This window comes from Lathamus discolor, chromosome 5 (assembly GCF_037157495.1).
Source record: "Lathamus discolor isolate bLatDis1 chromosome 5, bLatDis1.hap1, whole genome shotgun sequence".
Lineage (NCBI taxonomy): Eukaryota > Metazoa > Chordata > Aves > Psittaciformes > Psittacidae > Lathamus > Lathamus discolor.
In genome coordinates this window covers 116,566,730-116,589,659 of record NC_088888.1, presented here as the reverse complement: position 1 = coordinate 116,589,659, position 22,930 = coordinate 116,566,730, and the positions used below count along the sequence as shown (strand labels likewise).

The 22,930-nt window shown below is 39.7% G+C and overlaps 1 protein-coding gene across 3 annotated transcripts in view; it reads left to right on the top strand.

Annotated features, from left to right (window-relative positions):
• PPP3R1 (protein phosphatase 3 regulatory subunit B, alpha) overlaps positions 1–22,930 on the top strand; it is a 45,672-nt gene that overhangs the window by 18,587 nt on the left and 4,155 nt on the right. The window contains exons 2-7 of one of the 3 annotated variants that reach the window (XM_065682285.1): positions 4,269–4,411; positions 4,516–4,540; positions 6,697–6,736; positions 18,819–18,995; positions 21,564–21,623; positions 22,458–22,642. In XM_065682285.1, coding sequence (XP_065538357.1) covers positions 6,724–6,736; positions 18,819–18,995; positions 21,564–21,623; positions 22,458–22,642 — 435 coding nt within the window. In that variant the 5' untranslated portion in view covers positions 4,269–4,411; positions 4,516–4,540; positions 6,697–6,723. The remainder of the gene's footprint in view (positions 1–4,268; positions 4,412–4,515; positions 4,541–6,696; positions 6,737–18,818; positions 18,996–21,563; positions 21,624–22,457; positions 22,643–22,930) is intronic. The other 2 variants (XM_065682284.1, XM_065682283.1) reach the window with 2 other exon arrangements.

Here is a 22,930-nt window from a genome sequence, read left to right as displayed (position 1 = left end):
AGTGACCAAGGGCATGTGCGATAGGCAAATCTGGTTGGTAAAAAGGCTGTTTAGGCAATCGGGAAGCTTCCGACCAGGACTGTCATCTCCTGAGGCAATCTTGAGCGACCTCATCCGCCTGCATGCAAGGTTGGATCTGCAGCTTCCAGTGCACCTTTGTCACCTGCCGTTTCAACCCTAGCCTGTCACTACAGACAAGTGAGAGTAAACCCTTCCAGCCTGCGCAGTGGATTAAAAAGGTGAGGGCAGGGTGCACAGAACTGGCCCCACCCTTTACACCTGAGGTTTGTCTGCCACAACCTAGCAAGCTAGGACGGTGACAGCAAAGTCCTCAGGTCATAGGTTTTGTAAGTGTGCTTCTCTTAGATGGAAGACCTTACAAGGCTAGACAAGCTCCATCAGTACGATTATAAGAACCTCAGAGGTAGATTTATTCTCTTAGTATTTGAGTAGAAGCATTGTGCCTAAGAGACCTGCTAATTCTGAGGAGATAATTTGTGGGAGTTGCATTCTCTGTGCTTGGAATACTCTTATGCAAAGTAAGCACTTACTAGTTGCTTTGCATGAAACATTAAGACGCCAAGCTTGTGGTGTTTTTGTGTTGTGTGTTTTTTGTGTGTGTGCGTGGTTTGGTTTTTTTATTTGTAGATGTTAAATTCTGGGGTTTGGCTGTTAGTCTGCACTATTATCAGTTCTTATTTTAAGTCCATTCTTAGTTTTGAGTAACTGTGTTGTGATATCCCAGTTTTAAGTAATTTTTTTTTTCCAGTGACTGCAATGAAAAGCCTAAAAGGTGACTTAATTACTCTGAGTCAAACACAAATGCCAAATTCCCTGATACTATCTATAACATCTTTACAAGTTTCCTTCTGTAGTGTACAAATGAGGTATTCCTGTTAAGTATATTGGAAGATAACTGGTAACATGTTTTCCGTGATTCACATGCTCCTCTCGGGCTAAGACACAGCTTCTCTGTATTGAGTAATTTGTTTGAGGGTGTTACAGTGGTGGTTTTGTTGTTGTTTTGCCCCCCCCCCCCCCCCCCCCCCCAACTCCTTCTGAATGTGGTAGATGAAGGTGTTTCTCTTGCTGATTTTTTTCCACACAGACTTTGTTCTTGTTTGTCTTGTTTTAAGCCATGTTTCGTGTGGTGCCTACAGAGACTGTGGGCACATCTTTCATGTGTGCTCTGGTAAACTTGTTTTAGGTGTTAATTGCTCCAGTAAGTCACATATGAATTGTACAAATTACAGTAGGTGAGATCTTGCATGTTTCTGTGACCAACATCCGATTCAGAAATTGAAATATTGAAGTGGCTTAAAGCTTCCTGGGCTTCATCTGATATTAATTTTAATACATATTTAAAGCACTGTGGATGTGCCTGTGGTGTGTTTCTATTAATGCAAAAGTTTTTAGATCCTTGATAACAAATACCGTCCTTTTTAGTTTGCCAACTTCTCTGGTGTTTGAAGAACATGGTGCTGACCCATGACAGCCAAAGCTTTAGTAACTTGTTAAACAGCAGTCACTGTCACCAAACCCAAACTTCTCTTCACCAAGCTGGCAGTTCTTCATTGTTAAAGCTGTATGAAAATGGCAAAGCATGGAAAATGAACTCAAAGGAGGATGAGGAGGAGGAAGAATTCTCTGCAGCAGGTAATTTCCTTAAGTCCTTGTTATGGAGAAGAATGTGAAAACATAGAGAATCATTTTTGTCTCTGGAAGAGGAAGAAAGGTCTTTTGAGTAGGTTCTTTTTAAATACTGAGTGCCGCCTTCTGCCATCTTTTTTCTTACCACTCCCATTCCTTTCTAGTTGTAGTAGTTGGTGATACAAAACACCGTTTTGTCTAACTTGAGAACTGAAGTTGATTATCTTGATGATCCCTAGTTCTTCCCCCCAGCTGACATGGTTTGTTTAACTGTTTCACTTGCACACTGTAATTTATTTCTTGTGATAACAAAGATAATTAATAGTGTAGAAGGTTCAGGAGCAAATATAGGAAGCACAACATATAATGTCTTGACAACACCCCATGAGGTGTACATGCACAAAAACACTAATGCAGAAACATTAGTAATCATAGAATCATAGAATGATTCGGGTTGGAAGGGACCTTAAAGCTCATCCAGTTCCAGCCCCCTGCCATGGGCAAGGACACCTTCCACTAGACGGTTGCTCCAAGCCCCGTCCAACCTTGCCTTGAACATTGACAGGGATCGGGCAGCCACAGCTTCTCTGGGCAACCTGTGCCAGTGTCTTACCACCCTCATAGTGAAGACTTCCTTTCTAACATTTAATCTAAATCTACCCTCTATTATCTTAGAGCCATTTTGTTTCTGTGTGAAGCTTTGGTGCATAGGTCTAACAGCCATGGGTGTAACAGCCAACTGCACTGTGAGGGCAGTTTGCATGTTTAAGACCATATACAAGAAGGATGAGCTTGTTATGCTTTTCTTATGTTGCTTCAGAAACAGTAAATCTCTGACAACTACTCCTGTACATGTACTAAACAGATCTTAGGAGACCATTCTTGCCACTTGTCCCATTAATTCATTGTCTTGCTATAAAAACAAAAGCTTTGAAACAGTGGAACTTTTAAACTGTTCCAGGAGTTCGTTTGTATTTGTAGTCCCTCACACACCACCTTTTGAGGACTGCATTTGAGATGAATCCTAAGCTGACATTGTGGCTTGCTGGCCTTTAAACACAGTTTATGCTTTTATAGAAGCAGAAAATGAACTGAAGGCTGATATTGTAATTTAAGTCTCAGCTATTTACAAAAAGCTGTAGATCGTGCAGAAAGGTAGCATGCAGACAAACTGATTTAGGAAGTGTATTCTACTAATGTGTGCTGAAGAACTGTTTTGCAGTCTGATGTCTTACTGTGTACAAGCTGTTTTGTAAAACACTTTCAACTAAGAATTTAGATTCTGTTCCTAATTTTGCTAATTGTGGATTTCCTTTTTTATTTTCTGTCCACAGCTCTTCATGTCTTTCACAAAGAGGAAACTTGTCAAGATAATCGCACTTAACTATCCTACCTTGGAGGAGCATGTAGAAAACTGATTTTAAGAGATTAGTATTTGAAGTAACTACCAAAGAAAGATAAATCAAGAAACACATTTTTATAGGTAATTTACAGAAGAAATACAGACTTAAGTCCAGTAAGAGGTTATCCTTACTGGCTTATCCAGTCCTATCAGTAAAAAGGCACAGCTGCTGAAAGGAGAAAGAGAGGATAATGGGAGAACAAAATTGAAAAGAACAGTTTTTCTTAAAGGAATAAACTACATGTTATATGAACTGAAATACTTTAGTGACATGTTTTAACTTCTCTCTAGTAAACTGGTACTTCTGCAGTATTCAGTGTTTGGTTGGCATTCTATTGGTAGACTCTGGACTGTTCCTTCATCTGTGATTGTTTCCGTGTATACATAATGATTTTGCTGCTATTTAACCAGGAATAACTTGAAGGGATCTAGGAGCATTCAGGAAAATGTCAAGACTTCTAAAATAATAAGGCTATTCAAAGTATTTGTAGTATCCCAGCCACTTGTTCTAATTGTGTAACTCAAGAGAAGCTACTGCCACTCCAGCAGTGTGATAGTACTACTGTCTAGATGCAGCTGAGGAAAACATGGTTTTTACTAGGCTTAGGTGCCAAGTAAATCTGCTGTTGAGTGTTGGTGCTGTAAAGCTGTGTTTCTTCAACAAACCATGTGTCAGTCATTTCTAAATGTGCTAATATACTGTGTACAAAAAGATACTCTTCATGGTGAGGTGTTCTAAATATAGATCTGGCAGGAAATACTAACATTATAATGATTTTTTAAAGTTGGCAATCTTGAGTTGTATTAGAACCTTGTTATTCTACAGTCATTTGTATAAATTGACTTATCTGCATCAGAGGTGAAATGATGTGCTGTTTGGAGATTTTGCAGTGACTTTTGTCTGTATGAATTAATATAGTTTTAAAACTAAATAAATACATCTGTGAAGTGTTACTTTGCTGAACTACTACTTTCCTGTTCTTAAACAGCAAGAAAATACTTGACCTATTTAGCACTTGTGTTTCAGGGCTTATATTGTATTCACATTTCATAGAGCGTGTACACGTACTGATTGTACTTGGGAACAAACAAGTGACATTTTTGTATTGCTGTTCAGAACATGAGGAAAAATGCCTGCCCCCCAGACCCAAATCATTAATCTTCATCTTTGAGGATCAGGTCTTTGGTATAGAGGAACACCTTTGTGTTTGTCCAGGTCACAGCTGTTCAAACAGGAATCTTGGCATGAGTAGCTTCAACATTTATTTATACAAAAGGAAAAAATAAAGAGATTAAAATCTTTAAAACTTAGATTTTTGGATTCTCCTGTGAAGATGAACACTTGGCACATCATAGCAGGTAACTACTTTTTAAAATACCTTATTTGAATACTGTGTAAAAAATACTGAGTGATTGTGTGGGTTTTGTATTTTCACTTACTAGATTTTTCTGTGTTTTTGTAGATATCCAAGTTCCAGTCCTGGATAGGTAAGTATTATTAACACTTTTTAGCAATAATTTACACAGAAAAATTAAGCTGAGGTTTATTCACTTTTTATTTGTTCTCCATATATTTTTGATACTTCCTTTAGATAATTTGATTATGGCATCAAGATGCGTAGTAAGACTCCTTATGAACATTACACTTAGTTTGTGAACAGAAAAAAGTTATTTCTGTGTTTTAATTTTTCGTGCTCAGTTTTCAGAAGCATTTTATGCTTCTAGGCAGATTGCTTCTAGCAGCTTTTACTAGAAATTAACTGTCTGCCAACACTTGAACAAGGATGCAAGTGCCCCGAACAGTCTTCTAATGTAGTAACAATTGTATATTTGTGTGTGCATGTGCATAAGTGCACTGGTTTTAATTCAACTTTCTCCTTTAATTTGCAGCTTTCCAGTCTGGTGTTTTTCTTGCCTCTTCATGACCTCGTGTCTTGAGCAGCCTAGCTGGATCCCCTGGTTCCTGTTTCTTCTTGTTTCAAAATTCTGCTTTCACCCGTTTTATACCCCCTACCCTTTTATATTCATATACATACACTAGGCTTTTACTACCTGTTTTGGTCCTCACTGGTTTTTCTAAGACTTTGGGTTCCATCCAGTATTTTCCACATGGCACTGTTGTCCTGGGTTTCGTGCCGCAGTGGGATAAGTTTCTCTTGTAAATATCTCAGTTATGCTTTGGAGATGTCAGGAACCTGATGATCCTCCTCTGCATTTTTATTCTGCTACTTTGTCTTGCTGTAAGTAGACACTGGAGAAGTGAAGGCTGTATCTTCTCCTGCTCCTCTTACAAAGCACATGTATTAACTTTTTTAAAGAAGCACGAGTGCTTGTGGATTGTGGGGGATAAGTGAAGTGAATGTGTTCTGGAGGTAAAAAAAAAAACAAACAGGCCCCCCCCATCAACACATCTCTTGGACATGTTTAGATTCATGAGATGTTCTGCTCCTTCCTGTCCTTATTAGGAAATGCAGACGCATGCTTCCAGGCTAAATGTAGTTCCTCCTTTTTTTTATTATTATTTTTTTTTATTCCCCCCTTCTGTCAAGTAATCTCTGTATTTTTGTTCAATTTTGTATAATTTTTGAGAAGTCTTCCTGTGCAAGTGCTCACCTATGGAATCCCTTGCACTCCACATTGCAAGAGAATCACTGCTGGATAGAATGTGTCTTAGACTCATCTTAAATATGTTTTGCTTTCTTGTGTAAAACACTCCCTTAAAAATAATCTTTTGAAGATGTTTGGTTATGAATCTCTTCAGTTACCTGTTCACTTCTTTGCTGACTGATTATGAAAAACATTAAGCGTGTGTGTACTACTGTGTTCTCTGGTTCAAAGGGAGGCATCTGAGGAAAAATACCACTTTTAATTTTAGTGTGTTTTGGCGTTTGTGTTGCAGTAGTTGCAGATTTCAGGATGTGTGAATTCAAAGTGACCGTACCCTCAAAGTTTGAACTTTTCTTCCTATGACTGTGTTGTAGTGCAGCAAGGATTTAAAATCTTAGTTTAACTTCCCATTCAGCTGCAAAACAGGAACATACTAACATAGTGCGTTGCAAAAAATATTTAAGTGTAAAGCTGTTATGTCTGAATTTCTGCTCATGTAAACTGCTTTTTTTGCATCATTCTTCCTTTGTGAATCCTTTTGGGGGGGAATGGGCAGGTGGCTGAGAGGAGAAAATATGCTAGTTTTCTTATCCTTAGTGACATTTGTCATCATGATTCATAAGGACATGACTGTTTCTGTGAATCAAATAAAATGGTAAAGCACATTATGCGAAGTTTTGAAATTAAATATTATTCTGACGTGAAAAGTAGTGTTTGCACAACATACAAGCTGTGAGTTTGGATTTTGGAGTGTAGAATATGGGACTGGAGTTCTTACTGTGTGGACTGCTGATATTTTCATGGAAACTCTCATCGGAAGAGACCTCTCAATGGTTTTACATGTCTTTGTATGTTTTGGTAACATAGAGCTATCCAAATAAAACACTGTCCATGGTTGTTGGATTTAAAATACACGTATGCATTTAAATAACCATGTAACTTGTATTGCTTGAGATCTTTACAGTACTGAAACTTAAAATAGTTCCTCTAAGCTAATTCAGGAATAACAGCAACTTTGTTCTTTTTTTGTGTTTCAGGGAAATGAGGCAAGCTACCCCTTGGAAATGTGCTCGCACTGTAAGTGTAATTGCTACTTCATATTCTTAGGTTAATCTTATTTGGAGATAGACATATACATCTTTCATGTATCAGTTTCCTGCTTGAAATGTTACTCAGTTTATATACTAACCAAAAGAGTAAAATTAAAAGGTGAAATACTATCTCTAGAAATAATAGTCTTTGCTGTTGGATTGTAAAATCAAGAAATGGTCCATCTTAAAAAAAAGAATATAATGATAGTTTTCGTGTCTGATCATAGAACAATGAAGTGTTTCAACTAGTAGCTGAACTGGTGGGGCTTCTCCACCAGCCCTGGTTCCACAGAGATGTGGAACAGCAGCTGGTGGTGTGGTACGTGCTGTGTTAGGAGTGAACTGTATTGCCTGAGCTGTCTTTGCACCCTCAGAGGAAAGATGGAGGCTAAAGGAGCATTTCTTTCCCTGTGTGTGCTTGCAGCCAGGCATTTAGGTGAGAAGCCTCTTAGTGTTACTTGTTTTTGGCCATGTGAGTCTAAACTTCATTGCTCTGTCTGGTGGGGTTATTCTGCCCTGTAAAAATAACAAAGTATTGCTTGCTTAAAGCTGCCCAAAGAAAGGGCTGTCTTGTGAAATGTCCCTGTGGTGTTGTGCTGAGTGTGCTTATTTTTAACTCCTTTTTTTCCTTGAATGTTTTTCTTCAGCACTAAATCATGTGTAGACCTGTGTATGTATGTATGGGCTACCTGATAAAATCCCTCGTCTTTGGTGAATCAGATCTTGTTTATAAACAGGATAATAAATTCTTTAAGGACTGTTTTCTAAATTACTTGCACAACATTAATCATAACTGAACTCCAGCTCTCAGAGGTCAACTGGTAATAGAAAATAAATAATCATGGAGGAATCTTTTTTGAAATATGCTTTTCAGGGAAATGAGGCTTTAGTGATTGGCAAGTCCTCTCTGCCAGTACCCATGTCCACATGAATTATAACTTTGAGTCATCAGTTTGAAAACACTTGAGAATCTTATCCACAGCACTGCATTGCTGTGTTATGCTCTCAGTGTATATTTTGATAAATGTGGACATGTGGGTGGAAGTTGTGTATTTGATGAAGATTTTAGTAGTCTTTTCCAGAATCATGTGTATCAGTCTTGGGTTACTGCACCATTGGCCAGTTTTTCTTTAGCGACAAACCGGCTTCTGAAGATTTTATTTTTTAATTAGATAACATCTCTGCCAGAGTTGTAAGCAGTGTGTTACCATCCTTCTGATTCTAGGAAAAGGTATGGTCATTGCCAGCCTAAAGGTTTATTAACTGAACTTATTTGCCCCCTCTTACTGCAGAGAAAGAGGAGATTTCATCATCACTTTCTGTGGTTAAACTGTATGTAGAGGATATTGTTGTGTAAATCTGAGATTTACACAAAGCTTTTTCTGCTTTGGTGGCCCTTCTCACAGAAAGTGAGCTGGTGCTTTGGGCAACCCAACTGCATACACTAGGGAAAGTGTAGTTACCATAGGCATTTTCTTTGCTTGATTGTGCCTTATCACTGCAATGTGTGACCAGCAGGTCAAAGGAGGTGCTCCTGCCCCTCTGCCTCCGCTCTACTCTGCTCTCATGAGACTTCATTTGGAGTATTGTGTGCAGTTCCGGTGTCTTCAACATAAATAGGACATGGAACTGTTGGAACAAGTCCAGAGGAGGGGCACAAGGATGATCAGGGGACTGGAGCACCTCCCGTATGAAGACAGGCTGAGGAAGTTGGGGCTGCTCAGCCTGGAGAAGAGAAGGCTGCGTGGAGACCTCATAGCAGCCTTCCAGTATCTGAAGGGGGCCTATAGGGATGCTGGGGAGGGACTCTTCATTAGGACTGCAGTGATAGGACAAGGGGTAATGGGTTCAAACTTAAACAGGGGAAGTTTAGATTGGATACAAGGAGGAAGTTCTTTCCTGTTAGGGTGGCGAGACACTGGAGTGGGTTGCCCAGGGAGGTTGTGAATGCTCCATCCCTGGCAGTGTTCAAGGCCAGGTTGGACAGAGCCTTGGGTGAGATGGTTTAGTGTGAAGTGTCCCTGTCCATGGCAGGGGGGTTGGAAGTAGATGATCTTGAGGTCCTTTCCAACCCTAACTATTCTATGATCACGCTGCGCTTAAAAGACTTTGCCTTCCTGAAAAGCTTGAAAGAGCTGGTTTGTTCTGGGACACGGATGTGTACCGTAGCATGTCTGTAAGTCCAGTCAGTATGTATTCACCTTGTTCTTCAAATATTAAATGTTTGTGCTGTTTCCAAGTACTTGTTATTGACAGGAAAAATGCTTTCCAGGGCAAGAGTAATCAATGTTTTTTAAGATTATTTGACAGAGTTTGAATGGTCAGCCTTTTGGGAAGCTGTCAGTAATAATGTCTTTATGCTGTCATCACGGTGGCATCAGGTCATAACCCCTGCTTGGTGGTGCAGTCGCTATTTTGGTATCTTGTTTTATAAGAATAATTTTGTTTTAAAGTTAGCAGTTCCAGGAAGCAAATTCAGGATACTATGCAGAGGATGCACACTATTAAATAGTTGGGCAAAAAGAATCCTCTCTTCATTTGAGAACAGTAGTTCTTTTCAGTGGGTGAATTATGGTTGTTGGGAGTCCTTAAACAGTATGGACTTGCTTCTTGGCTGTGCTTCTTCTAAGAAATCACTGAAAATCTAATACTGTTTTACCTGGTGGTAATTTGGTGTCAACCAAGCAATATCAAATTATCTATGAGACAATTTTATCATAGCAAAGAACTGTGAAGAAAACTGTTTCATAGTAAACAATATTTTACAGTACAGTATTTTGTAATAGAAAACAGTTTATTGTATTTGTAGTATAAAAGAGTATTTTATAGTATGTTTTGGTTTTAGGTTAAGGAGACTAGTATCTCTTCTCTAACTTAGGAAATTCTAATTGACATATCTGAAGTCATGAAAAGGATTAGGCCAGCTGCATGTAAGCATATACAAGACAAGTGGTTGAGTGTGTTCTCAAGGGCGTCATCTTTTTGAAATCTGATCTCCAAGACTGAAATGGCTGTCTTGGCTGAGCTCTGAAACATTATATTACTGAATCAGACCAGACTCTAGATAGAGGTGAGAGTTTTTGCTGAAGGTCTCTTTTATTTTGAGATCTCTGCAATCCATTTTTATGGAGGGGAGAGAAATACTCATTTTATTCTTTAAGCTGGGAACATTTAAAACCAATTTCAGAGCATGTTTTATTTACAGAAATCTAATACCGTAGCAATAATCTTGTTTATAATGATCTCATATTAGAAAAATATGTGGAAGCTCGACTATCTGTGACTGCACTTTGGTCTGTTTTTTGTTATTTATAACTTTCAGCCAATAAGCCAGTATTTTAAGACTATCTGAAAACCAGCCTCTTAAATACAGGTTTAAAAGCTTAGGTAACTACTTAGATTTCAGGTGTGCTCAGCACCTCTGCTGAGAAATATCCAGCTCTTTGAAGGTTTGTATTTCACAGATACCTGTTACAGTGTTGTTCATTCTGCAGCAACGGATGTGCAGTACTTCTGAATATACAAGCAATTTTCCTGTTAAAATATCACTGCAGTGGTTTCACAGAATCACAGAATCCCAAGGGTTGGAAGGGACCTAAAAAGATCATCTAGTCCAACCCCCCTGCAAGAGCAGGGTAACCTACAGTACATCACACAGGAACTTGTCCAGGCGGGCCTTGAATATCTCCAGTGTAGGAGACTCCACAACCCCCCTGGGCAACCTGTTCCAGTGCTCTGTCACTCTTACAGTAAAGAAGTTCTTCCTGATGTTAACGTGGAACTTCCTATGTTCCAGTTTACACCCATTGCCCCTTGTCCTATCACTGGATATCACTGAAAAAAGCCTAGCTCCATCATCCTGACACCTACCCTTTACATATTTGTAAACATTGATGAGGTCACCCCTCAGTCTCCTCTTCTCCAAGCTAAAGAGACCCAGCTCCCTCAGCCTCTCCTCATAAGGGAGATGTTCCACTCCCCTAATCATCTTTGTGGCTCTGCGCTGGACTCCTTCAAGCAATTCCCTGTCCTTCTTGAACAGAGGGGCCCAGAACTGGACGCAATATTCCAGATGCGGCCTCACCAAGGCTGAGTAGAGGGGGAGGAGAACCTCTCTTGACCTACTAACCACTCCCTTTCTAATGCACCCCAAGATGCCATTTGCCTTCTTGGCCGCAAGAGCACATTGCTGGCTCATGGTCATCCTCCTGTCCACCAGGACCCCCAGGTCCCTTTCCCCTTCGCTACTTTCCAGCAGGTCAACCCCCAACCTGTACTGGTACATGGGGTTGTTCTTCCCCAGATGCAAGACTCTACACTTGCCCTTGTTAAATTTCATCAAGTTTCTCCCCGCCCAACTCTCCAGCCTGTCCAGGTCTCGCTGAATGGCAGCACAGTCCTCTGGTGTGTCAGCCACTCCTCCCAGTTTTGTGTCATCAGCAAACTTGCTGAGGGTGCACTCAGTTCCCTCATCCAGGTCATTGATGAAAATATTAAACAGCACCGGTCCCAGCACCGACCCCTGAGGAACTCCACTAGTCACAGACCTCCAGCTAGATTCTGCGCCATTGACCACAACTCTCTGCCTTCTTCCTTTCAACCAGTTCTCGATCCACCTCACTACTTGATCGTCAAGCCCACACTTCTTTAGCTTATCTATGAGGATGCTGTGGGAGACAGTATCAAATGCCTTACTGAAATCAAGAAAAACTACATCTACCGCTCTACCATCATCCCTCCACCTAGTCACTTCCTCATAGAAGGCTATAAGGTTGGTCATACATGACTTCCCCCTCATAAAACCATGTTGGCTGCTCTTAATGACCCCCTCATCCTTGATATGCCTAGTGATGGAGTCAAGAATAAGTTGTTCCATCACCTTTCCAGGGATGGAGGTAAGGCTGACCGGTCTATAATTACCCGGGTCCTCCTTCTTGCCCTTCTTATAGATTGGTGTGACCTTTGCCATCCGCCAATCCTCAGGCACCTCGCCCGTTTCCCACGACTTACCAAAGATGATGGAAAGTGGCCTAGCAATGACCTCCGCCAGCTCCCTCAGCACCCGTGGGTGCATTCCATCCGGACCCATCGATTTACAGATGTCCAGATTGCATAGCTGATCCCTAACCCAATCCTCATCTACCAAAGCAAACTCCTCCTTTGTCCTGACTCCTTCTGGGGCTATAGAAATCCGGGGCCCTCGGGGAGAGTCTGCAGGAGTAAAGACAGAGGCAAAGAAGGCATTCAGCACCTCTGCCTTCTTTATATCCTCTGTCTCCAGGGCACCCACTTCGTTCAGCAGTGGGCCTATATTGCCTCTTGTGTTAGTTTTATTTGCTATGTATTTGAAGAAGCCCTTTCTATTGTCTTTAACCCGACTAGCAAGATTGAGTTCCAAGGAGGCCTTAGCTGTCCTAATTGCCTCCCTACATCCTCTAACAACTGTCCTATATTCCTCCCAAGCAGCCAGCCCCTCCTTCCATAATCCATAGATTCTCCTTTTCCACTTGAGTTTGCCCAGCAGCTCCTTGTTTAACCACGCCGGTCTCCTAGATCCCTTACTTGATTTCCTACTCATTGGGACGCTCCGATCCTGAGCTTGGAAGAAGCGGTCCTTGAATGCTAACCAACTATCTTGAGCCCCTTTACCGCCTAGTACACTTTCCCATGAGACTTCCCTTAGCAGTTGACTGAAGAGGCCAAAGTTTCTAGAGAGATCTGTATTTTTCAGACATTCTTTGCTTTGGGTTATCATATTAATGGAAAGATAACCACATACCTTAACGTTGATTAGAAAATATGATTACATTTTTTGACATTACTTTTATCAGTGTAGAGCACTTGCTGCACTCCAGAAATTTGTTTTTTATGGAGCTTTTTGAGTTGCCACTTGAACACTTTTTACAATACTATCTGAGCATCAGTTATGTAAATAACAGCTTGAAACAAAGTTATTTTAATACATAGCATGGCAGGGGAGTTGGAACCAGATGACTTAAGGTCCTTTCCAACCCTAACTATTCTGTGATTCTATAATGGATCATCCTCTGCTGTTGTGTTGGGGGAAAGGAGCAGAGGATTCACTTTGTAGGTGTCAATATATTAGTATCCAACTGGAAGGAGGTTTTGTGTACTGAAATGGGAGCTAGGCAGACCATTTGCATGTAGTTTCTTGGAAGCATGGAGTCCTTGCATTTAAATCTGATATATGCAAATGAATGACAAAGCAGGTGTTGTTTGCTGTATAATTTTAATACTTGGTTGGAAGAGGAGTCTTTTAAAAATATGGATAGTTCTTTAACAAAAGATCCATAATACTGGAACTGCTTAAAACCCCCCACCTTGTTGTGTTAGTTACAAGGTGAGTGAAATTCACAATGGATTACGAAATAAAGTGTGCTTTAAAACAGTGAATAATTTGCTGTTTCTACAGGGCTACCAGCAAAGCCTTGTAAAGAAAAACAGTTTGCAGGTATTATTTCCAGACAGTAAATTTGTAAGCTCCGGCATCACTACCATTGGACACTCCTGATTCTGGTGAAAAGCATAAGGAAGCACAGAGCCTGGTGTCAGCTGGTGGGCAAAGCAGAGGAAAGGCTAACGTGAGTTTTAGGCTAGAGGAATGCCCACTGCAGCCAGAGCTGAAGGAAGCTCAGACCACTGTGGTGAGTCACAGGCAAACTCTGTTTCAAATGATGTAAACAAAGCTTAAGCCTCCTTATTTTGCTCAAGGAATGTTCCTGCCCTTTTTACACTATTGTGGACTTGGACCTCCTGAAGTAGAACTTCCGTGGATTTCCTAGCATTTTCATCTCTGTCTTGGTCTCCTGAGCTTGTCTTGTAAAATTCTGCCTGCTACTGCCACCATCAGTCCTTCCAGCTCGGAAACCTTTACTGTATGTGAACTGTCTTGTGCCTGGTGTTTCTTACATAGCTTCAGGGTGTTTGTGTGGGCATTAGGTTGTCTGTAAGGAGCCTTCAGAGAAGGAAAGAAGTGTATTTTGTTCAGGCTCTGAAAATGTTGTTCAGTACTGTGCTTTTCAGTGAAATGTTAAGAAAGCCTGTCTGCTGCTACACACTGAGGAAAAATCGCTCTTGTGAGAGAGGGCACATCATCAGAGATGAGGGCTGTTGTATATGTATATTCAGGGAGGAGATCTGAACAAAAGATAAATAGGATATTATTGAAATCTGCTGTTATACATAAATACTGTTTTCATTAAAAAAAAAAAAAACCAACAAATAAAACCCAAACAGAGCAAATGGAACAAGCCCCAAACCTCAGAAAACCTACATGGTTTTTGGGTAAGCTTAGTCCAGGCAGAGAGTCAGTAGAAATTATGGCTGTGACTTGAAGGAGGAAAGAGTAGACAAAACCAATGCAGATTGAAAGCTTATACTCAAATGCTTTCAGCCCTTATTTTATATTCTTACTTTATTTTTAAAGCTGTTTCACAACGACGAAGGTGTTACTGAAATCCTGATTTATCTTTTCTAAGTGTATAAGCTTGTTACATTTCTGCTTGTAGAAAGGATTTTAAAGGTAGATGAGGTGGGGAGGTACTTGCAGTGTATTTAAGGAAAAAATAATGAAATTGTTCTGATAGGAAATTCTCATGCAGTCAGTTATGAAACGCTGATCTGCAGATGTTGTTTTCATCCATATGTTCGTTATGAACGGAGGGTTTTATGCCCATGAACTGTTAAAGGAAATTTTCCTATTCCTGTAATTACTTTGCTTTTTCCTTATTTCCTCCTCCAAGTGCTCTCCTCCACAGTGTGTCCACTGCCAGAAACAAAACACTGGACTAAATTTCATATTTGGTCAGCTTTTGGCAGAGACACCAAGTTTTTCTGTACTGTTCTTGACTTGTTTTTTCCCCCCAAGAGTAGAACTTCTCTCAGATCACTAGTGCAGGCAAACACTTTGCTTGAATGTTTCAAGGTTTGAAATGAGAAACTTATAATCCCATTTCTAGTAGGAACTGCTGCTGCAGTTCTGTATCTGGACTGTGTATTGCAGTTGAATGGATTGACTGTATGAGGTATCAAATTGTATGCGTGTATATGTGGAAAAAGAGAAATGAACATTTTCAAAGTATGAAGACTCTAATTTCATAATTCATGCAGTTGTTGCTTTGTTGCCTTTCATCAAAACACAAAAGAACATTCTTGAGAAATAGTCTTATGTGACTTCCCAATCTCTTCCCCTGCCATCATCTGGTTTTTGTTTTTATTATGCATAATCTTGGCCTCTTTGAGTACCATCTTTAACAGAAATCAGCGCTTCAGCTTCTCTTAAGCATTGCTGGTTTGCAGGTTTAACTATCTGGCTAATTGTGAATGCCAGACTGTTTAAACTGTGGTTCTTATGCCCAGCAGATGATGGCAGAGTGTGTGTCTTCATTGTAGCATCCATTTTAACACTGTGGTGGATCAGTTTCAGAATGCCCCAGTAAATTTGATTTAATAAAATTCAATAAGACTTAATAAAATTTTATTTTTATTTAATTCATATTGGTAGGTCCCTGCTAGGGATGGGTCAGCTCAAGATACAAAGTACCTTTCTGGCAAAAGTTTGTGTAGCACATCTTGCATGGAAGATTTTAGCTCTCTGCTTCAGCAGGCAAATGTGATGGCATAGTTGATCTTGTCTGTCTTCTGTGCCAGCTGGAGTAATTTAAAGCTGTGGAGCAGTGTTTGACTGACTTGCATGTGTGTTAATTAGCTTCAGTTAATAGCAGAACATTGACAGAACTCTAGGTCTCACTTTCAGTCTTTGCTTATATATTTGTGAGGAAAAGTAAATGGGGTGTAACTAGATGATCTTAAGGTTCTTTCCAACCCTAACCTTTAGCTCCCAAACCAGGAGATGAACTGGAATCATGAAACAAGAGTTTGCTTAATGCTGCTTCTCAGAAAATGATGCTGGTAATGACGGCTCTTTATTCCTGGTGTTTTACATCCTGATTTGTAAAAATGGCATTGTTGTGTTCTCATGTTTTCTTAAGTGTAAGTTAGAAATGTTTCAGAGCTTGCAGTTCCTTAACTCTTTAGTTTGTGTGGCAAGGGAGAAGAGATGCATCTGTGTTAATGCTACTTTCATTTTTCTCCGTTCTGAATCTGTCAAATGGTAGAACTATAATGTATTTGAGGCTGCTTAGGTGGCTTAAATTGTTCCATTTTAGTCAGTGCTAATCTTAATATTGGAAGTGGGAGTTCACTGATCTGGTAGGAGGATGACAGCATGTTATATACACTACAGATAATACTTTCCATTTGCTGTTTGGTTTTATTAAAGTGAATTTGTTTTTTAAAGAAATAATTCATGTACCTTTTATTGCTCTTGGTTTTCCCACTAGGAAATAGTTCTAATAGCCATCACAGGTCTTACTTCAGGGTTTCTCAGCATGAGTTCTAGATGCAATTGCAAACTTCTGATTTCAAAATAGATCATTTGAGGGATTTGTGTTTACAAAATAATGGCTAGTTACTTGAAAGATGTAGTCAGTCTTGATTTCTGAGTCTAGATAGGGAAGCAGGAGAGTTGTGGTTGGACCAGGACAACATGTTAACCATGACTAATAAAAGTCGAGGCAGACTGATGTGCTGGCTGGACAAGTCCTTATGTGCATTATTGTAATATAGGTATAAATTGCGCCTATTCAAACATCCATTTTACATTGGAAAATGCATTTACATATGTCGTGTGACAAGCCATGCTTAATAATTTTGTGCTTTTTCAGATGCTGTGAGGATTATTTTTTTTTTTTTAGGACATTAACTCCTGTGGGAGTTGCAACTCTGGAATAGAGCTTGCAGTAGAAATGAGGTTCCCATGTTCACAGCTTGCCAGGGTGGCAGCTTTGCATTAAACTCCAGTGGGTCTAACAGCTTTCTGGCAGCAGGGCAGGGAGTGAAGGTAGATTGAGCCAACCATTTCAAAGACTGACTCCATTTGCAGTTTTAAGATTGTGAGGAAAATGGAAACCCAAGAGTTTCTGTGGGCAGAAGCAAGAGTTGGCAGATACCTTCAGTATATTGGTAAGAAGAAGCATTTTGTGCTGGTGAACTCATAAGCAACCTTAGGGGCTAATTGTCAGCTTTGCTTTGCCATTCTCTTTATACTGTTGCCTTTTAGTCTCATTGTTATGTTCTGTACACAGCTTACCCTGTGGTGGTATGGTACCTTTTGCATGATCTGGGAGGGAAGGTGGTTCTGTGTAGTTATGCCAACAGTAATGTGCTCTTGATGCTGCAGTGCGGTGTCGTGCTGTTAAGGGCACACCTTCAATCATGTACTAGGCTACCACGTAACCTGGTGAAGAAAAGAATTGTAGCTTTACGGTAGTCGAGAGCCTAATTAACTGAAATACCAAATTGCAGACTAGAAACCGGGGAAACGACTTGTAAGCCTCTGCAGATGCTGTTTAGCCTTATTTTTATAGCCCTAGAGGCAGAATCAGATCTGTCACTTGCTGGTACAGCAAAGAGAAGATTGTTCTGGGAGTACTGAACCTTTTTTGCTCTCTGCCTCAGCAGTTGGCAAGGAGTTACCAAGACTGACTAATGGAGAATGTCAGAATTTACTATTTAGGCCAAAAAAAAAAAAAAACCAACCTTGACAGAAGATCAGCTTGTGCTTCTGTATTCCTTGCGTGTTCTCTGCCTCTCATTCTGAAATAGCACAGTTGTGAACATCTCTGGGTTTGTGTTTGGTTGGTTTTGCGAGAAGGATATTGAGAAGTTTAAGTGGAAGTTCATTACTGCCTTGGTAAAGGATCAGGCCTTTGAATAGACTACAATTCCCAAACATAAAGCTGTGCATGTTAGCTTGACCTTATGTATTGGAAAGAGTAAGTGCTGTTTGGTTCTATGCTGCACTTTTACAAAAGGCAAGGAGGTGTTAATACAATGGAAAGTGCATCTGGTGGTCTGTATGTGCCTGGTAGAAGTTGAGAAGCAATTTCTGTTACTGTTGGAGCAAACACACTGAATGGAGCTGAGAAATGTTGAGGAGACTATTCATGCTGCCAAAGGCATTGGTGTGGGGAGTTGGAAAGCTGCAGGTTCTATACGGTGTGTTGTTTACTGTGTGCTGGATGCTTTCTAGGACTTCTAGGAATCTTGGTTCTTCCTTCATACCCAAACATGGTGAGCAGTTAATGAACTAACTTTGATGTTGTAAATGAAGCTGCTGATAGGGAACTTTCTGGTTGTTGTGGGGAAAGCTTTTTTAGCTTTTCAGTAGTAACAGAGTACAAGATTCCTTTTGATCATTTTAATGTATTCACAGACTTAGTTTGTTCCTGGCAAAGTCTGAAATGTAAGGTTGGGTACCGGGTATATGCTTTGAGATCCTCTCTAAATTGCAGAGGATAAATAAGTGGTGCTGCTGCAGGATCTGAAACTGAAGTTCTGGGACAACAAAATCAGGCGTGTGCAGGTCATGGCTACAAGTATGCCTGCTTCCTGCTTGGGATGGAGAAGAAAAATTATCCTGGGTCTTGTCCAAGTGATGTTTTGAGTCATAACTGATCAACAGTGGGACCGTGTTAACCAGCTTCACTTGGCACGTAGCCCAGGAGATCCCATGTTCGGTGTGCTGAAGAATCACTGGTTTTGCTAACATGCTTACTAATAGATTTTCTTATGTGTTAGTCTCAGTTAGCTGTAGTGCTACAGCCTTCAAAGAAAACTCCCTCTCTTCCTTAATTTCTTCATACCTGGTATTTGTAAGAGCTGTCTGACTAAGAACTAGCTAAGCACCCTCAATCCTTAAACATGTTGTGTCAGCATGGGGTATCCAGGGAGTCACGAGGCTAACTGTATTATGGCTGGTGCAGGGAGGAAAAAAGGTAAGGCTTATTTAAAACAAAAAATGGAAAGGCTTGTGTTTGTCTTCAATTTGATTTTATCTTTATAATCTTTCAGGAGTGTTTTAACAGTTGTAGTAAACTAAGAGAAATTCTGGTAGGAAGGCAGTGAAATGTGCATTGTGTTTAACTGGCAAAGGGTTTACCGAAGCCTTTCTGAGAATAGGTGTTGGGTTTTTTTTTCCCTTTCAGTTGATGCTGATGAAATCAAACGGCTAGGAAAGAGATTTAAGAAGCTTGATTTGGACAACTCTGGTTCTCTGAGTGTGGAAGAGTTCATGTCTTTACCTGAATTGCAACAGAATCCATTAGTACAGCGAGTAATAGATATATTTGACACAGATGGAAATGGAGAAGTGGACTTCAAAGGTAAGACATGGTGCTTTGTGACTGTTTAGCAGAATTCCTAATAAATTGAATTTCTGGAGCTTAAGAATTCAAATCTTGCTTCCGGTGAGAAGAGGGGAGAAGAAAAACTTGGTAATCAAAATAAAGTCGTAATTCCTTGTGAAACTGAATTCCAGTAAAACTAGTTTCTCTGGCACATTAGAGCACTCCTGAGCGAAATGCTTAAAAAAGCGTATTGTTTAGTCATAGCTTTCCAGGGCATACTGAGTTAGGACTGCTCATTAAGTATCTCTTGAAGTGCAGTAATTCAGACTCTTCTTTGTGGTGCTAATCTGAAGTATATTCTTACGCTGAAGAGACTGAAAAACTGGGTAGACTGTGAGTGGTGTGTCTGTGCAGAAGCTGTATTTACCCAAATGTTAGATCTGTCTTTTCTTGGGAGTATTCTGAAAAAGCTTTCTAAATTGTGGAAGTGGTCCAGATTTTTCTGTTGACACTTCCTTTACAGGGTTATTTTAGGTAGAGCTTAGGTAGACCTTTCAAGTGAAATCTGCAAGTTTGGATTTAGTATGTTCCTCCAAAATTTAGACTTATCTTAAATACTTGTGATTAGAAGGGCCAGCAGATTAAAAATCTTCACTATCGGTTGGTGTTAAAACAGCCTCTGACCCTTAGAAGTGATGATGTCTAACTTCTGTTCAAGGTAATACTTAGTATGTCTTGTTGCTCATGACATATGAAGACAGGCTGAGAAAGTTGGGGCTGTTCAGCCTGGAGAAGAGAAGGCTGCATGGAAACCTTACAGCAGCCTTCCAGTATCTGAAGGGGGCCTATAAGGATGCTGGGGAGGGACTCTTCATTAGGGACTGCAGTGATAGGACAAGGGGTAATGGGTTAAAACTTAAACAGGGGAAGTTTAGATTGGATCTAAGGAAGAAGTTCTTTACTGTGAGGGTGGTGAGGCACTGGAATGGGTTGCCTAAGGAAGTTGAACTAGATGATCTTAAGGTCCTTTCCAACCCTAATTATTCTATGACTAGAAAAGGTTAATGAGTTTTTAAGTTTAGAAAGCTCTTCAGTCTCACTCCTATCGACAGGCTGACATTTTAAATAAAATGTTAAAATATAAAAGCTACTAACCTTTACAAAACCCATTAAATTTCTGTAGAGAGAACTACCATGTAACTAGAACATTGAGGTTTTGAGACTTTTTCTTGGTATCTGCTTCCAAAGCAGTAATTGTTGTATATAGTTGTTCAAAATCCCCTTGTGAAAAATAAGCAGTGATAAAAGATGATGCTGTATTGTATGTGACATTGAGCTGTGATTAATATAATTATTGAGAGCTGTCCCTCTTGGGTGGGAACAGGAAGTTGTCAAAAACAATTTTCCATGGTGAAATGATGCTGTTGCAGTAAGTGGCAATGAATGCTGCTGCTGTCATCTGGCCAAGTTTTGTTCATTTAGTTTATTTATTTCTGTCAGAGGGAAGCTCAGAGGAAAAAGATGGTAAACTGAAATAGGGGAGATTTAGATTAGATTAGATGTAAGGAAGAAATTCTTTACTGTGAGGGTGGTGAGACACTGGCACAGGTTGCTCAGAGAAGCTGTGGCTGCCCCATCCGTGGCAGTGTTCAGGGCCAGGCGGGATGGGGTTTTGAGCAACCTGGTCTAGCAGGAGGTATCCCTGCCCGTGGCAGGGGTTTGGAAGTGGATGAGCTTTAAGGGTCCTTTCCAAGCCAAACAATTCTATAATGCAAGAAAAGCAAAATTACGTTTTGCTTGTTGAAAGACCTAAACATTTTATTTTTTTAGATTAATCTTTAAGCATAATGCTAAAATAGTCAAGTCAGCATTTTATTGATAAATCATACCTGAATTATTGATTAAATGTCACAAAACTTGTTCAAACTGGAGTAGGCCTTTCAACCTAACGCTGTATTGCTGCACCTCTGTGTTCTTTCTGACCACAGTTTAGCTTCTGGTTTCGCTCTGTTGTTGCCTTTACTACCCAAAACTCCCAAGAAGTCTACTTACAGGATCTTAACCAGACACAGCACATCCCAGGGTTTTATTTTCTTGGCAACTCAGGAGTTTGCTCCTGGAATTGGCATCATGGTTGAACAATGTTAATTTTCCTTCTTTTTTTTTTTTTTTTTTTTTTTTATTTTTTTTTTAATAGCAAAATAGATTGGTTTTTTTTCTTAATTTCTATTAGAGCAGTTTTAACTTCTGGTCTAATTCCTGCTTTAATTAGAGAAAATAATGAGCTGTAAAATTAGAATCCCCACTGGAGTAGCTTTAGTAGAGATCTTAAGAGTTTTAGATCAGATTCTTAAGAAAGTCTGGCAACAACATTACTTAAATACTGGTGTGAACAAGTCTGGTCAGTGAGCACAGCGTTGGATTTGGAGTACTTCCTACTAAAGAACATGTAAGTATGAAAGTTTAGACACTTAAATGTCACAAAACTTAAAGATTTTAGGGTAATTTAGGTTCTTACAATTTCTGAAAAGTTCTGAATGGTTTTTTCCTTGGTTTATTAAAAAAAAATACATTTTTTGTAAATATTTTTCTTGTATTCTCTAGAATTTATAGAGGGAGTCTCCCAGTTCAGTGTCAAAGGGGATAAGGAACAGAAGTTGAGGTGTAAGTATTTTGAGTTTTCCTTAACAAAATTTTCTTAGTTCTCAAAAATATGCTTCTGTTGGTCAACATTGAGAAATCTGCAAATCCAGTGGGAAATGATGAAGGTAGATTGTAAGCTTTTTGCACACATCTGTGGAAGAATTTGCCAGTGTTCTGTGGGGAAGGTTTGATGAGGAGGCTGCCTTCTGAATATCTTCAGTTGCTTCCCATTCTTTTTACTTCACAGAACTGTGTAATAATGTGCTTTAATGTTACTCTTACGCTCCCGTAAAGCAGATTTTTTTGCTGCTATTGTAGAACAGCGCTAAATTCTTGTTTTGAGAACTGTGTCTGAGGAACACAACGTGACCCAGGCCTTTGGAGTGTGGAAGGGATGGGTTCATGCATGGATGTAGGTATACATCCATATTACTTTCCAATAAGTAATAAATTCAGTATTAATGCCATATTTGCAGCAAAGCAATCAGGTAGGATTTTGATTAATCTATTTCCTGGAATGTTGTTATTTTTTGTGCTTGTAAATTAGCTGCTACGTGGGTGCTTTACCTTGTGGTGGGAAAGGTTTTCCAGTTCAGTGTTTATAGTTATTTTACTGCTGGTGCTAAAACTATTTCAGCTGACAATTCTCAAGTGAGGTTTTTCTTTTAAATTCCACAGTAGCATTCTTTATATTGTCTCTGGTTCCAAGGCTGTCAGAAATCTCACTTAAAACACCGGCTTTTTCTCAGTTTGCGCAGGATTGTGTCATTACTTAGTGCAAAGCACATGAATGTATATTGCTCTTTTATGACCACATTTGTTACTGAAAGTTTTATATACCTCTATCTTCTGCAGTTGCTTTTCGCATTTATGATATGGACAAAGATGGGTACATCTCAAATGGAGAGCTCTTCCAGGTGCTGAAGATGATGGTTGGGAACAATCTCAAAGACACTCAGTTACAGCAAATTGTAGATAAAACCATAATTAATGCAGATAAGGATGGTGATGGAAGAATATCCTTTGAAGAATTCTGTGCTGTAAGTAACCTCTAAAGAAAACTTTGATACCTTTGAATTCTAAAAAGAAGAAAAAATGGTAAATAGTATAAAGGGCAAGATGATAAAAGCAGAGTGATTTGGCAATAGTCACTCTTTGACACAGCTTTATTATAGATGGTATTTTTGTCTTAATGGCTTCCAATAGAACAGTGTCTTTAGGGCGTATGAGCCAGTCAAGAATAGGTTCCTTCAGGATGCAGACTTTCCCTTTGAATCCAGCATGCCTGAAGAGATCGCTCAGAGCAAAGGAACTTTTACAGGGTAATT